This window comes from Engystomops pustulosus, chromosome 5, assembly GCF_040894005.1.
Source record: "Engystomops pustulosus chromosome 5, aEngPut4.maternal, whole genome shotgun sequence".
Lineage (NCBI taxonomy): Eukaryota > Metazoa > Chordata > Amphibia > Anura > Leptodactylidae > Engystomops > Engystomops pustulosus.
The window spans coordinates 34,847,644-34,865,302 of record NC_092415.1 but is presented as its reverse complement, the minus strand read 5'-3'; the positions used below and the strand labels follow the sequence as shown (position 1 = coordinate 34,865,302).

At 44.4% G+C, this 17,659-nt stretch overlaps 1 protein-coding gene across 3 annotated transcripts in view; it reads right to left on the bottom strand.

Annotated features, from left to right (window-relative positions):
• Nucleotides 1–13,868: 13,868 nt before the first annotated feature.
• LOC140132630 (b(0,+)-type amino acid transporter 1-like) overlaps nucleotides 13,869–17,659 on the bottom strand; it is a 58,948-nt gene continuing 55,157 nt past the window's right edge. For all 3 annotated transcript variants that reach the window (XM_072151622.1, XM_072151621.1, XM_072151624.1), the window contains exon 4: nucleotides 13,869–14,267. In XM_072151622.1, the coding sequence (XP_072007723.1) occupies nucleotides 14,022–14,267 (246 nt within the window). In that variant the 3' untranslated portion in view covers nucleotides 13,869–14,021. The remainder of the gene's footprint in view (nucleotides 14,268–17,659) is intronic.

Here is a 17,659-nt window from a genome sequence, read left to right as displayed (position 1 = left end):
TAAACTACAGATTTAGGATTTCTGGTGCATGTTCTGCATGAATCTGGCGCCCTCTGCACTTCCCCAACAGAGTGACCACTTTTTTTGGTGCACCTTTAACGTTGGTTGTGCGACACATTTCTGTCTTGATAAATCTGGCACACGGTCCGACTGAGCACCAGAACGCCCATTTATGTGCAAAAATTTGTGTGGCATGAAGAATAGTGCCGACGTGACACAAAACGGTAGCGACGACACAAATGTGCAGCGGACCCTCCATCAAATAGATGTACAAGCAGTTTGCACCTAAAAGAACGTGCGAAGTCCGACAGAAAACGGGTGCCCGACCCTTAGTAAATGTGGGCCATTGTGTATAAGAAGATGCATATCCCAGCACTTTTAATTAACACTATCCTTGGTTCAAATTTACTTTGTATTCATGATATTTTCTGGACTTTACGATGATGGTTGTCAGAGCCCCTCTCCTGTTATTAGAAATAGAAACGGGAATACTAGTAACATCACACCATTGAGGTACCTCCCCATTTAAAAATATCTTGGAAAAAAAAATTAAAGAAGAACAACTGAACCGTTGTCTCCACCAACATCAACTCTCTGGATCCTTTAAAAGGTTCCATACACTGATTCCGGCAGAAGTGGATTTTTTTTGTTCTAGCATCCACCATTCCCTAGAAATCATGACTTTCAACCATTAATATACCAATAAAACTCTTTACTCTCAGGTTGGTGGTCTCGGTCTAAGACGGACAACCAAGGACCATACTATGTTTTGGAACTAACAGCATTTATCGCTCAGGAACGATGGGAGCTTTTTAAAGACAATTCATGAACCCTGGCTAACAGAAAAAGAAGTAAAAAATGAAGGTTTACTCTACAGGCGGTCCCCTACTTAAGGACACCCGACTTACAGACAACCCATAGTTACAGACGGACCCCTCTGACCTCTGGTGAAGCTCTCTGAATGCTTTACTATAGTCCCAGATTGCAATAATCAGCTGTAAGGTGTCTATAATGAAGCTTTATGGATAATCCTTAGTCCAATTACAGCAAAAAATGTTTAAACTCCAATTGTCACTGGGGCCAAAATTTTTTTTGTCTGGATCTGCAATTATAAAATATACAGTTTCGACTTACATACAAATTTAACTTAACAACAAACCTCCGGACCCTATCTTGTACATAAACCAGGGACTGCCTATATTAATATCCAATCTGATCCAATGTAAATTTTTTTAGACTTATTACTGTGAATAGTTTTTTGTCCATCAAGTCCCCCTCCAATTGGCAAATAGAGTACAGTACTAGTAGATAGGCAGCCCCTCCTGAACTTCTACATTAGAGTGGAATCGATCATCTGGTCGTACAGGACCGGCTATTATACCGTATGTTGCTTATTTCGCTGCAGCTAATTGACATCTAATAAGATCTGTACCTGGCAACGAGATGGTTCGTTATACTAAGGAAGTGACATTCCCAATTAGTTTTGATTTAACAAACCGATAGCGAAAGCTTAAAAAGCATGAAATTATTCAATAAACTGAAATTAATTGGGAAAATATACAAGCAGGTAACTGAAATATGTGACACTGATACGGAACAGGGTCTTCCTATTAAAGGGCATCTACCACCAGGATCATGGATTGTAAACCAAGCACTGACATAATGGTGTGTCAAAATATAATAAAGATTTTTCTCTGTGTTTAACCCCGTAACAGAAAATTGCACCCAAAGTCGAAAGTGCCACTTTTGTGCCATTTTGAAAAATATAAAAATTCTATAAAAAGTGATCAAAAGGCTGTACAGTCCTCAAAATGATAGCAATAAAAATGTCAGCAAAAGTCACAAAGAATGACACCACCCACAGCTCCATTGCACTGAAGGATGAAAAAGTTATTAGCGCCAAAAGAAGGCAAAATGAAGAATTTTTTTTTTACAAGAGGTTTTAATTTTTGTAAATGTATGAAAACATTATAAAACCTGTACAAATTTGGTATCCTTGTAATCGTACCGACCCAAAGAATAAAGTAGACATGTCAATTGGGGCGCTTAGTGAAAGCTGTAAAATCCAAGTCCACAAGAATATGGCACAAATACATTTTTTTCATCGTTTTCACTGCATTCAGAATTTTGAAAAATGAAAACGCAAAAACAAAAAATGGCCATGTCCTTAAAGGGTAAAAACCAGGTCATAAAAAGCTAAAAGAAGAGCAGATCCTTGCAGAGGGGGCACACACCAGTGTGCCAGTGCTTGGTTTATAATCCTTAATCCTGGTGGTCCTTTAAATCTTTATGTAATGACCAGGGCCGGATTAAGGTTGGTGGGGGGCCCTGGGCGCAAAATCTGGTGGAGGTCCCCACTGAGTGCAGCGTGCATACACGTCCTCCTGCTCACTATCCACACAGTAACACGGCTACATACAGCCGCCTCACCCCCAGTAACACAGCTACATACAGCCGCCTCACCCCCAGTAACACAGCTACATACAGCCGCCTCGCCCCCAGTAACACAGCTACATACAGCCGCCTCACCCCCAGTAACACAGCTACATTCAGCTGCCTCATCCCCAGTAACACAGCCGCCTCATCCCTAGTAACACAGCTACACACAGCCACCTCATCCCTAGTAACACAGCTACATACAGCCGCCTCATCCCCAGTAACACAGCTATACACAGCCGCCTCACCCCCAGTATCACAGCTACATACAGCCGCCTCATCCCCAGTAACACCGCTACATACAGCCGCCTCACCCCCAGTAACACAGCTACATACAGCCCCCTCGCCCCCAGTAACACAGCTACATACAGCCCCCTCGCCCCCAGTAACACAGCTACATACAGCTGCCTCATCCCCAGTAACACAGCTACATACAGCCGCCTCATCCCTAGTAACACAGCTACATACAGCTGCCTCATCCCCAGTAACACAGCTACATACAGCCGCCTCACCCCCAGTAACACAGCTACATACAGCCCCCTTGCCCCCAGTAACACAGCTACATACAGCCCCCTCGCCCCCAGTAACACAGCTACATACAGCCCCCTCGCCCCCAGTAACACAGCTACATACAGCTGCCTCATCCCCAGTAACACAGCTACATACAGCCGCCTCGCCCCCAGTAACACAGCTACACACAGCCGCCTCCCCCCCAGTAACACAGCTACATAAAGCCGCCTCACCCCCAGTAACACAGCTACATACACCCACCTCATCCCCAGTAACACAGCTACATACAGCCGCCTCGCCCCCAGTAACACAGCTACATACAGCCACCTCATCCCCAGTAACACAGCTACATACAGCCGCCTCGCCCCCAGTAACACAGCTACATACAGCCGCCTCATCCCCAGTAACACAGCTACATACAGCCCCCTCGCCCCCAGTAACACAGCTACATACAGCCCCCTCGCCCCCAGTAACACAGCTACATACAGCTGCCTCATCCCCAGTAACACAGCTACATACAGCCGCCTCATCCCTAGTAACACAGCTACATAAAGCCGCCTCATCCCCAGTAACACAGCTACATACAGCCGCCTCGCCCCCAGTAACACAGCTACACACAGCCGCCTCCCCCCCAGTAACACAGCTACATAAAGCCGCCTCACCCCCAGTAACACAGCTACATACACCCACCTCATCCCCAGTAACACAGCTACATACAGCCGCCTCGCCCCCAGTAACACAGCTACATACAGCCACCTCATCCCCAGTAACACAGCTACATACAGCCGCCTCGCCCCCAGTAACACAGCTACATACAGCCGCCTCATCCCCAATAACACAGCTACATACAGCTGCTTCATCCCCAGTAACACAGCTACATACAGCCGCCTCATCCCCAGTAACACAGCTACATACAGCCGCCTCACCCCCAGTAACACAGCTACATACAGCCGCCTCACCCCCAGTAACACAGCTACACACAGCCGCCTCGCCCCCAGTAACACATCTTTATATATACCTTCACCCCTACCAGATATGCAGTCCCATTTAACCCACAGTTTATACAATTACACTCATTTATACACTGATATATACACACCTTCTACACTCGTATGCTTGCACCCATATATATACAAGTATACACACACATTTATGTACCCATATACATTTATACACTAATACACAAACTCATAAAGTATATACACATATACAGTATATATACATCACACATACGACATACACATTATATACTATGTATGTATATATATATATATATATATATATACACACACACACACACATACAGTATACACTGACCATATATGCACATACATGCAGTATAAAAATACCATATACACACATGCTGCTTATACATAGAATATACACACATACAGCAAATACACACACACACACACATTCAGTATATAGAGCATATACATACATACCATATACACAGCATATAAACATAAACATACATCATATATACATATATATATGCATATATTTAAATGTGCACATATATATGCTTATACAAATATATGCGTGTATAAATACAGTAAATGCATCTATACACAGCATATACATATATAGACAGGAAATGCATCTATACACAGTATATACATATATAGACAGGAAATGCATCTATACACAGTATATACATATATAGACAGGAAATGCATCTATACACAGTATATACATATATAGACAGGAAATGCATATATACACAGTATATACATATATAGACAGGAAATGCATCTATACACAGTATATACATATATAGACAGGAAATGCATATATACACAGTATATACATATATAGACAGGAAATGCATATATACACATATAGACAGTAGATGCATATATACACATATACACAGTATATACACATATACACAGTAGATGCATATATACACAGTATATAAATAAATAGACAGTAGATGCATATATACACACATACACTGTATATACATCATATATACACACAGATGAATACATATGTATTGTATACTTACCCTTTTTGGATGATGACCGGCCGTCACGTCATGCGGGTGTTTCGGGTGGTTCTTGTTCGGCATGGGGGGGGTTGGTCGGTTGCCGGTTTGGACAGGAGGGGGGAAACGCATGTTAGGCCGGGGAGAGCGGGGGGTGGGGGGGAGAGGGGGATCAAGCGGAGGACGGCCACTTGTTCCAGGGGGGGGGGCAGAGGACGGACGCCTGTTCCGGGAGGGGGGGCGGGGGGTTGTGCTCAGGACGGTGGACAGACGCTTGTTCCAGCTGGGGGGGGGGTCCGGTAGAAGTGGAGGACAGACGCTTGTTCCGCCAGGGGAGGGAGGATCGGAGGATGGACGCATGTTCCGCCGGTGGGGGGGGAAGCGGAGGATGGCCGCTTGTTTGGGGGAGGGAGCGGAGGACGGGCGTTGTTCGGGCGGGCGGGGGGGATTGTTGAGGAGCGGAGGACGGGTCTTGTTCCGCCGGTGGGGGGGGCGGAGCGGAGAACGGATCTTGTTTCACCGGTGGGGGGGGGAAAGGAGCGGAGGACGGGTCTTGTTCTGCCGGTGGGGGGGAGGAGTGGAGGATGGGTCTTGTTCCATCGGTGGGGGGGGGGAGCGGAGGATGGTCGCTTTTCGGGTGGGGTTGGGGAGCGGAGGACGGCCGTTTGTTCAGGAAGGGGGGGAGCGGAGGACGGCCGTTTGTTCAGGAAGGGGGGGAGCTGAGGACGGCCGTTTGTTCAGGAAGGGGGGGGAGCGGAGGACGGCCGTTTGTTCGGGCAAGGGGGGGCGGAGGAGAGCAGCTTCTCGGGCAAGGGGGGGAGCGGGGAGGAGCGGAGGACGGCCGCTTGTTCGGACGGGGGAGGAGGGAGCGCGAGGGGGGTTACGAGCGGGCAAGGAGGCCTACTAATGCAGCGGGATGGGCGGGCAGGGAGGCGGGAACCTGTGCCGGGGGGCGGACGGCTCGGCCATGCAGGGGGATATGTGGAGAGGCGGTCACCTGTGCTGGGGTGGCGGCTGGTGGCGATCTGGTGGGGGCCCCCTGGGGGGGGCAAGATGGTGGGGGCCCCGGGGCTCGAGCCCCAGGAGCCCCGCCTATAATCCGGCCCTGGTAATGACCCAGGACAGCTCTACCTGACATTGTAAAGGAAATCGCTGAAGATGATTTTTCATAAATACCTGATTTATTGATTTGTCTCCATATTTTGTGTACGTCTTTGATCCTATGCATTGATTTAAAATGAATCAAAGTAACAAAGCATAAAACTTTTAAATAAAAGTACAGCAGGTTCTCAATTTTATCAAAAAGACTCAAAAAGATATGAAAAACAGATGAGGTTAGTGATAAAAGTTCTAATTACTGTGGAGGAGGATGTGTCATTACTTTCTATTTTAGTCCTTGACAGGTGATTTTTAGAGTAATAGACATCACATACTGTACTCTTATTAATTTAGAGGAATAAAGAAAATCACAGGAAAAGATATAAAAGACTCATTTTTCACCTTTTGAGAGAGAAAAATTATGATTTATGTTGCTGATTTACCTCTACATTCGGGTACATTTGGCCTACGATTTCCTGTCGCGTGCATGCCGGCGCCGATGCGCCACAATCCGTGTGCGCCGAAATCCTGGGGCAATACAGGGAAAATCGGTGCAAAACAGAAAAATTCGGTTAACCCACCGCAAAAACGCAAATCGGGCCCTTAGGAAATGACCCCCACTTTGTCCAAAAAAAAAGCCACAATGCAAAACTGATGCATTTTACAAGGATGCAAAAAAACAATGGAAAAAATGCACCAAAAATACCACATGTGATAATTCATAGTATTGATCCCTTCAGTGTAAATCTACAATTTTTAAAGTCATGGAAATACAGAAAACTCTTTGAATGAGAAGGTGTATCCAAACTTTTGGTCTGTACTATAAAATAAAATACGCATTTACTAAGAACAGTGCAGTCTGTACTGTGTGTAGTTTGCCTGTGTAGTGTGCAGGGGGCGCCAGATTCAGGGTTTCTGGTGCATGCTCTGTATGAATCTGGCGCCCCCTGCACTGCCCCGACAGAGTGCTCCATTTGTTTAGTTTTTTTGTGCATCTCTAACATTGGGGCGTGCGACACACTTCTGTCAGACTTTGCATATTAAATCTGGTGCACGATCCCACTGAGCACCGGAAGAATAGTGCAGCCGCACCACAAAAGAGTCGCATGTGACACTTCTTAAATACCAGCGCAAGCAGTTTGTAAGAATGTGCAAAGCCGACAGAAAACTGGCGCACATCCCTTAGTAAATGTGCCCAACGTTATGTATATCTTTTTAAGGGGAACTGGGACCCCATGCAGAAATTACCTAGGGTGGCTCCGTGGTTAGCACTACAGCCTTGCAGCACTAGGGTCCTGGTTTCAAGTCCTATCCAGGTCAACTTCTGCAAAGTGTTGGTATGTTCTCTCCGTGGTTGCGTGGGTTCCTCACACAGTCCAAAACATACTGGTAGGTTGATTGTGAGCCCCATGGGGACAGGGACTGATTTGGCAAATCTCTCCGTAGTGTTGTGGAATATGTTACCGCTATATAAATAATGGAAGCCACTCCTAGTTATATGGATAATATGTTGTACAATGCTCAGAATAATATTGCACATACTCTGTTCCTTAGTGTGTCAGGTTGGATGATTTGGCCCCCTGATACTGTGGGCCCCATAGTAGCTGCTATCAATGCAGTTATGCCCCTATAGAAGACACAGGGAAAATACATAATCAAGTGTGGATTTGGGGTTCAGCATCTTCAGGTTATGCTTCTGGGTGACAAAAACACGATTCATGATAAAACCGACGGGAGCTGTAAACATTATTCTGCACATCTCAAGGATTTATGTAAATGCTGATTTTTGGCAGTGTTCTAGAAGACCTGCTCCATCTGTATGTGTGTATTTTGATTCTTTTTGTTTTCTTCTCCAGCCTAACATCGGAGCGTTTGAAGATTAAAGACCAACAATTTGCTAACATTATCAAATGTCAGGAGGCGTCATAACTTTTTGTGAAAATTGTTGCTTGTAAAGGTCACAATAACATTAGGCCATTTTATGCTTCTTCGGTAACTGCCATTTACAAATCGGAAAAACCTCCATAATGATAAAGAGTTCCACTCCCTATCGATAATGACATTGTGCGCAGTCAGAACGTACAGAACATTGTGATAAAATCTCATTCACTGTTTTAAATATCAAGTCACAATCCGCCCTGTGTTATTCTAATGATGGATGTATAAGTCGTATGCGGGCGGAGATCGGACCTACTCCCAGGCAGCTTTAACTAAATGTACCTCTTAGTTTAATGTAGTTTGACTTAACTTTTAATAAATGTTATTTACTGTTATAACCAAAAAATGCACAAAACATCATGTGTACACGTTGGTTGTGTTTAACTTGTTGTGACGTACATGTATGTGATAATGCTCACACATGGTCAAAGGTAAACTAATCCTGGTGATAAGACCCAGACTTTAGCTAAAAGTCCGGGTTCCGGTTTGGCATTTGGGCTCAAATTTAAAGGGGTTGTCTGGGATCAGGGTTTTTTTAATAACATATACGTTCATATATATTGCATTGAACAAATTTATACATGAGCACATTTAATACGTGTCTAAATATACACACATACAAAGCAGATGGATACATTTCACACTACCAAATATACATTTTATAAAGCATACACTTACATGTGTTGCAGCTGGATGGATGCATTGTATGAGGTGACTTCCTCTAGGGATGTGTTATTTGGAGGAAACCCTGGACGCTAGCCCCAGGGCCCCCACCGGTGAGCAGGAGAAATGGGCCGCCACCTTTCTGACTGCCCCCACTACTGCTGCATGTCCTGGGACACCCATACTGCAGATCCCAACGCGGAAACAAGGAGTCATAAGCTCCCTGTGTGATCCTAGCTCCTAGTCTTAACTGCTGGTGAGGGGTGAAGCCTCGCGGGTGTGGGGGCGAGGCCAGTATTGTGGGCAAAACTGAAGCAGCAGTGTCCACCAACTCCAAAAATGTAAGGTGAGAGCAGCAGCGCTGCTTTTTTTCTGTTGGAAGTGGAACAAACGGATACTAGTGGTACTCATTAAAAATAAGCTGAACCAAATTTGTCCTATCAGTTTGGGAGAAATACTGTTATTGTGGGATCCCTGGAGAAATCTGAAGTGCTATGATTTTATAAAGCAATATTCATCTATACATCCACTGTTCCGGACTATTGGAGGGAAAAGGATACGCTTGCTTTATCTTTTCCCATATGTATGCCTGGGTACCATGTGTCCGCACGGAGAGGGGAGGGGAAAGCAGCCCTGCTCACCCCTCCTCTCTCCTGACCCAGAACATCTGGCCATGGTGTCTGCTACAGGCAAATCATGGGCAGGAGCCATGAAAGGAAGGCTCTGGGTGATTGCCAAGTTCTAACTTTTCTAACGTTGGCCCTAACCTGTCCAATACCCAGCATGTCGTTAAAAGACCAGGCCGAGACAGAGAACCTAAAGGGCAAGGGTCAAGAGTATCTGTTTAATACATTAAAGGAAGACTGGCAAAGTCATCCACAAACAAAATCAGCATTATTTAGGACATCTTATAAGCTTTTCAGAGATATTTCCCAAAGATCTCTTATTAGAGAAAATTTTATTTTCATCAATCTTTTTTAATGCGGCCCAGGACAAAGGGGAAATAGAGTAATTAAGAACACTAAAACACAGATCCGTAGGGACTTGTGGGTGGTTTAGTTTACCTAATCACCCTAACCATATTTTTTATTTTTCTGTCAATGGGCCACATTTATCAAGAGTAGTGCGGTGTGTACTATGTGCAGAGTGCGTCAGATTATTGGCGCAGGGTCTTCATTAATCGGACGCCCCCTGCACCGTGCTGGAAGTGTGCGACACTGTGTGCAAAGTTAAACAGAAAACTGAAGCAAACACTTTAATAAATGTGAGCCAATGTCTTGTTTTTTCCAGGACAATCTACATTTTTCACCTTTTTGGCATAAATATAACTTTACCATGCAGTTTACTGTAAATAATATGTTATAGATTTTGTTTACTACTTTTTGCACAGGAAAAAAAAAATATTCTGAGAGCTTTAACTGCCTCTTACTTTTATGTTGGGGACTTGTTTTTTGCAGGAAAAGGTAATGTTTGCGTAAATATCTTTCTGGGGAATTACCGTAATAGGGTCAGGAAGAAAACGTTCTTCTTATGTAAACTTTGCCAATTAGGCAAGAAGACTTATAGCCAATGATGCTTCATTATGGGATTCTAGGAAATATGCAAATACATTTGCCAAGATGGGACAAGTAAAACAATGCCTCTTTTTTCTACCTTGGAAGGCACATGACTTTCAAGAAGCTTTATGACATGATTTCAAGGTAGCAAAAAATAGGCATTGTTTTCCTTATCCCATCTTGAAAAACTTTTCTGCATATTTAGTGAATAAATAAACTTTTTGATGACTTTTTTATTATCTTAAAAAAGTAATAATTTACACCCTTTGTTTCAATGAATAAAACAATATTGATATTGATCTCGACTCTTCAAGAAGAAGACGTTATATTTTCAGCGTTGTACCAGTACAGAAGATGAAGGTCTTTGTAATGATCCCCTTTTTCCTGAATAAATGCCAACTTTCATCTCCTCCTATCCTCTTCCATTGTAATTGTCGTTAGTTGAAGGATATTGCGTCACCTAAAAATGTCTTTCATGTTCCCCGTCTTCTATGAAGTTGAACCATGTAGAAAATCAACCAATCTCCCCTTCTTACAATTCTGTATAGAACGGATCATTTGGAATCCCATTATGTGAGGATCAAAATGGTATTTTTCTCTTACAAGAGCTGCAGACGTTGCTGAACCGCTTTGCACTGTACATATAACAAGGACAATGCTACAAAAGAAAAAAAACTATGTGCTATTTTTAGAGAGTATTGAGGTCTTCTTTCTGTCATTAACCCCCTACTGAGCAGAATGGTCTCCTACCTCAATGACTAGACCAAACTATTACATTGTTCCAATGTTCCACCAAGTAAAATTGTTACTCTCTTATTCTGTGTCAGGATTGAGGTTTTTATAACTAAACAATATTTATGTCATAGGAAATATCACAACCAATGGAAAATTTTAGGTAATGTGGTTGCAGGGGGAACGTTCTTGTTAGTGTTTACACCCATACATCCGTATAGAAATATCTAAAATTTATTAGAGGGGAAAAGTGGAAGACCAGAGCCTCGTGTATGGCATCCTGCGCACTCACTGCAGTTACGTCCTGGCGGCAGCGGAGGGTCGGAGATTTAATCATATATCTCCACCATTGAATTTATTGTTTTTTATGTTTCTCTTTTAAGTATTTTTTTTAAAGTCAAATCCTTTTTATTAAACAGTTTTTAAATTTACAAATACAAACACAAACCCCTTTTCCAACCCCCACCCTCATTTAGACACACCCCCATCCCCCAAACAGACCGGAATTCTATCTACAGCGAATACTATCTACTTTTTTAAGGCATCTCATTTTATCCTTACTTTGCCATTATCTGAGGTTGTTTGTCCCCCAATCACATGTAGGAACCTCTGTTGATTCCGGACACAAAGGTTGAAAGGCTCCAATGGAGCCTGGATTTAGGGAACTGGATGCTGGAAGGATCCCGTATATCTTCTACTCCTGGGTGGGGAGATTTAAAACCATCTGGACTTCTGCCCTTCTGTAATGACCATTTTAGGAGTTGAGTAATAACACATTCACTTTTATTCATTACTTTTATAGACTTAAGCCTGAGAATGGGCTTCTCGTAGGGTTGATTCTCCATATGATCCACAACAAGGGACTTTTTATATGGTTTTTTTAACTCATAATTAAGATTTACATTTACTCACTTGTCCGGAGTTGTTCACCGAAAGTGCATTGTCCGTGTATAATGCACTGTGCCGCGATTTATTAAGATTGTGCGCCCGATATCCTGCATGTGTCGCTTCCCCGCTCAGGTCCGACGGAGTTCACCATCTTCTTCCTGGTGCATGTAAGTGCTCAGATTGCAACACAATTTGAATGTTAAATTCCATGCTCAGTCCAAATCTGTCGGATCGTCCGATGACACGTCCCCCATTTATGTCGCATGAAAGCTGCGACAAAATCTGATCGCATGCAACACAATCCCCTGCTAAATACACAGCTGTGCAATCCCTGAAAATTATGGAAAATTCAACTAAAGTGCGACCCTTAGTAAATAAGCGCCACTGTTTGCAGTTTTTCAGGTTCCTAGAGCTAGATAGCACCAAAGCTAATCCAGTAGCCAACTAACAGAAGTAAGAGGTCTCATATTAAGGTCAGAGATTAAGACTGCCTGGGCCCTGGGTTGTATAAATATTACAGCCCCTTCAAGTCTGGAATGCATTTCCTTCATGTGTTGCTAGAATAAAGCTCCTTGGGCAATGCAGGATGCTATCCTTCTGACTGCTTTCAATCTGCAGTTTCAGGACCTTTACAAGACCTTTAAAGGTCCTGAAATGGCTCTGGTGTACATCTGTATTTAGAGCAGGAACAGATGTAAAGATTTCATGGGGGAAAGTTCTTCCCAGTATAAAGTTTGGTGGGTGGTTTGGGTGGCTTTGGGCCCCCTAGAAGTCTTGAGACCTGGGATGCAGCCCAAACCTCCCATTTTATAATCCACTATTGATTGTATACATAATCAAATAAAACTAGACTGCTGCAGGAGAGGTATGTGGTTTTGGGGAAGAATCCCATGTGAAGTAGGTTGCCCTGTTTGCAACACATCATTTATATATTTAATGCTCCTAAGCAACCAACCAAAATTCGAATTCTGCATGAAATGCTCAAAGGTGGTATTCCCATGAAGACAAGTTTCTTATATGTTCTCAGGATAACAAAATAACACATTCTCTAATTCACTGTTATTAACAAAAATGCAACATTTTGCAGATATAAGTCCAACCTGTCTCTATCAGTCCTGGTGTACACAATTTCAGTTGTCCCTAGACACAACCCTATAACCTCTGACTTAGGGTCGGATGGCCGCCATCTTAGATTTCTATGTGACAGCCATGCTGCTGAGCTTCTGTGCCTTTCTGCTCTGAGCCCCCTGTGCTCAGCCCCCTGTCCTAGCCCGGAGCTCACACTGACACTCATTGATTCACTTCCTGCCAGCACATTGTGAACAGAGAAGACTGCAAACTACAAGGAGATAAGTGATCCAGGGGAAGGGGGAGGTGGGAACATATCTGTGAGAACAGAGATGTAGCAGAGCTCGCAGTGTAAAAGTCTGTCAGCCTCTTTCTATCGGCCTCTGTGTAATAGGTATCTCATGCATCGCTCATCTGTCTTATCTCTCTCTCCATGTGTCAGTGTGTAAGTACAATGTAAGTAGCCAGATGAAAGTGTATGTACACCTGTACCCTGATAATGTAACCACATTGTCACCCCACAGAACTTGTGCGGCACCGTACTGCTCCCGTGGGGCGCCGTGCTCCCATTGCCATCTATGAGGGATGTATATAGGCCATGTATATGTCAGCCGTATATACGTCTCCCACACAGCAGTGTGAATGCAGTCTAAGAATGAATAGAGCAGCCATGCACCTACACAACCTGGTTTTCCATTTAGGAAAATGGGACATCCATTGCAATCTTACCTGGAGGTCCAAGCAGCCAAATTTTCTGTATCCTGGTGATACCGAATAACTTTACAGCTTTGGCAAAACACTGCAATACTTGACAACTGAACCCAATTTAAAAAAAAAAACTGCAGAAAACAATTTACTTGAAACTGTAAACTCCTTCTCTATCGAGACTTTACTTTTAAGCTGCATTTTTCTTGTACAATAGAACTAGAGAGAGTCTCCAGACAAGACGTCTGCTATAAAGCAGAGCAAAATAACTTCTAACCCGCGAGTCACAGAATAGATTTATTTTATCTTTACACTGGATATTTACTTGACATTAAGGCCCAGCCTTTATCTACAGCGAGGGCTTCAAAAGCCTCTATTCTTCCGCAAGTGTCCTCGATAAACTTGACTGATTTCACAGGATAGAAATAGCGGGGGCTCTAGTCAGTTTTAGAGTCCTCAAAAATATCAGTTGGTGAAACCTCAAGTAAAAGTTGCAGATGACAAGTGATTTTATCAAAGTACGGGATGTGTAACTTAAAATGGACAAAGGGGATATAGACAAGTATACTGCTAAACATAAAGAGCAGAGCATACAAATACTGAACTTTCGGGGACTGGATTATAGGTGCGAGAACAAGGAAAATTGAAACCGCTATAACTCCGAAGGCGATGGGAAGGAAGACCTGAAATGTAAAACCATAATAGTCATTAATATACAGAGATAATGCAGGCACAAAATTAGTATCAACTTTAATCCTGTAAATGTATATATATGTATATATATACACTCACCGGCCACTTTATTAGGTACACCATGCTAGTAACCGGTTGGACCCCCTTTTGCCTTCAGAACTGCCTCAATTCTTCGTGGCATAGATTCACCAAGGTGCTGGAAGCTCCTCAGAGATTTTGGTCCATATTGGTTGTGCTTGAAAATCCCAGTAGATCAGCAGTTTCTGAAATACTCAGACCAGCCCTTCTGGCACCAACAGCCATGCCACGTTCAAAGGCATCAAATCACCTTTCTTCCCCATACTGATGCTCGGTTTGAACTGCAGGAGATTGTCTTGACCATGTCTACATGCCTAAATGCACTGAGTTGCCGCCATGTGATTGGCTGATTAGAAATTAAGTGTTAACGAGCAGTTGGACAGGTGTACCTAATAAAGTGGCCGGTGAGTGTATATATATATATATATATATTGTGGGGAATTGCTCTGGTAGTTGACTGGTAGCAGTGCAGGAAGCAGTGACACACGCAGGTTTAAAAGTCCAACTTAAGTGTTTATTCACACTTGCAAAACAGAACACAAATTCAGCCTTGGCTTAGGCACATGCAAAAACATTATAAAAGTAATTCCTGCCCGGCTAGGCGCTGTCTAATACATTTGACGGACCCTAGCTATCCGGGTACCAGGCTGCCTGGCACACACTCTTGGCCAGCAGTAAGACAGGAGACCCTCAGTTACCTTTGCTGTGAGAATGCAATCTCGCTTTCAGCTCTCCAGGTAGGGCCTCTCCTACTGCTTCTGGCCTGCAGACTAAATCAGACCCTAACGAGGCCTGTGACCTGCACCTGTGGGCTATACAAAAGCCCAGGACCGAAGCCCGGGTGGAGTAGGAGTCCCACTACCAGCCTACCCCTACTCCATAATAAGCAGGCCCAGTACGGACATTACAAATGTGTCTGTGTTAGCTAGGCCAACACAGACAAAACAGACTATTCCTGCTTATCATGTCTGCATTAACCCTTGGGTTACTGCAGACAAACCCAGGGCTTTTACCACCAGCATTTCATCTGCCTGTAAGACAGATAGCGGTTTTCCCAAATGACAGCTCTCACTTTCTCACATACCCTCCCCCTCAGTTCAGACCCACCGGGGCGAACTCCTGACATTAAGCAATGCGTTCGGGACAAGGCATCCGCATTGCCCTGTAGTTTCCCGGCTCTGTGCTCCACCGTAAAGCTGAAATTTTGGAGGGACAAGAACCACCTAGTGACCCTGGCATTCTTCTCCTTAGTTCTACTCATCCACGTGAGAGGAGAGTGGTCAGTTATGAGACGGAACTGTCGTCCCAGCAAGTAGTACCGTAGGGACTCTAATGCCCACTTTATCGCCAGACATTCCTTCTCTACGATACTGTAATTTTTTTCAGCTGGCGTGAGCTTCCTGCTCAGGTAAGTAATGGGGTGTTCCTCGCCATTCACCTCCTGAGAGAGGACAGCTCCCAGTCCTACATCTGACGCATCCGTCTGCACAATAAACTCTTTCTTGAAGTTTGGCGCAATGAGGATGGGAGATCCACACAACGCAGACTTCAAGGCCTGAAAAGCACCTTCTGCTTGTTCATTCCACCGCACCATGACCGGCCTTTTACCCTTCAGCAGGTCTGTCAGGGGAGCGGACATGGTGGCAAAGTTTGGTATAAACCGTCTGTAGTACCCTACAATGCCCAGGAATGCCCTGACTTGCTTTGTGCTCACTGGTTGAGGCCAACCCTGTATAGCGTCAATCTTGTTGATCTGAGGTTTAATTATACCTCGACCGATCACATACCCCAAATAGTGTGTCTCCTCCATTCCCAGCGCACACTTCTTGGGGTTTGCAGTCAGGCCCGCTGCCCTTAGAGAGTTCACTACGGCCTGTACCTTGGCCAAGTGACTCGCCCAGTCTTGGCTGTAGATGATAATATCATCTAGATAGGCGGAGGCGTATCTCCTATGTGGCTTTAACACTATGTCCATTAACCGTTGAAAGGTAGCGGGGGCCCCATGAAGCCCAAACGGTAATACAACATAGTGAAAAAGGCCCTCAGGGGTGATAAAGGCTGTCTTTTCTTTAGCCCTATCTGTCAGGGGTACCTGCCAATATCCTTTAGTTAGATCCAGGGTGGTGAAGTACCGAGCACCCCCTAGTCTCTCAATAAGCTCGTCCACCCGGGGCATGGGATAGGCATCAAACTTAGACACCTCATTCAATTTTCTAAAATCGTTGCAAAATCGCAACGTCCCATCCGGTTTGGGAATTAGAACAATTGGACTGGCCCACTCACTTTTGGACTCCTCAATAACCCCTAGCTTCAGCATCTTCTGAACTTCTTCTGATATGGCTTGTCTACGAGCTTCAGGGACTCGGTACGGCCTTAATCTTACCTTTACCCCTGGCTCAGTGACAATATCATGTTTAATTACAGATGTGTAGCCTGGCAACTCTGAGAACACATCTGTATTTCTTGCTACAAACTCTCGAGCCTCTCGCTGTTGCTCTTTGGTAAGGGTATCGGCTATTCGCAGTTCTGCCTCCGGCACAGGCTTATCTGCAGCCTGTGAGGGTAGCGCAGGAGGTGGACTAGCCAGAACCATCTCTGTATGCAGACTCTCTCTGTCTTTCCAGGCCTTCAACAGATTTACATGATAAGTCTGCTCGGGTTTTCTCCGTCCGGGCTGACGTATCCTGTAGTTCACCTCTCCTATTTTCTCTATAACCTCATACGGTCCTTGCCATTTAGCGAGAAACTTACTTTCTACAGTGGGGACTAGCACCAACACACGATCACCGGGACTAAAGCTCCTTACTTTTGCTGACCTGTTATAAACCCGGCTTTGAGTTCTTTGTGCCTCCTCCATATGCTCTTTGACAATGGGCATGACGGCTGCCACCCTGTCCTGCATATCTGCGATATGGTCTATTACACTTTTGTGGGGGGTGGGCTCTTGTTCCCATGTCTCCTTGGCTATGTCCAGGAGACCCCTGGGATGTCTGCCATACACTAACTCAAACGGTGAGAACCCAGTAGAGGCTTGTGGGACCTCTCGGATGGCGAACATTAAATATGGCAATAGTACATCCCAGTCCTTCCCATCCTTGTTTACCACCTTTTTTAGCATACTCTTTAAAGTTTTGTTGAACCGTTCTACCAATCCATCCGTCTGAGGATGGTACACAGAGGTGCGTAACTGTTTAATATTAAAGAGCCGACATAGCTCCTTGGTGACTTTTGACATAAAAGGAGTCCCCTGATCTGTGAGGATCTCCTTGGGAAGTCCCACCCGGCAGAACATGGCAAACAACTC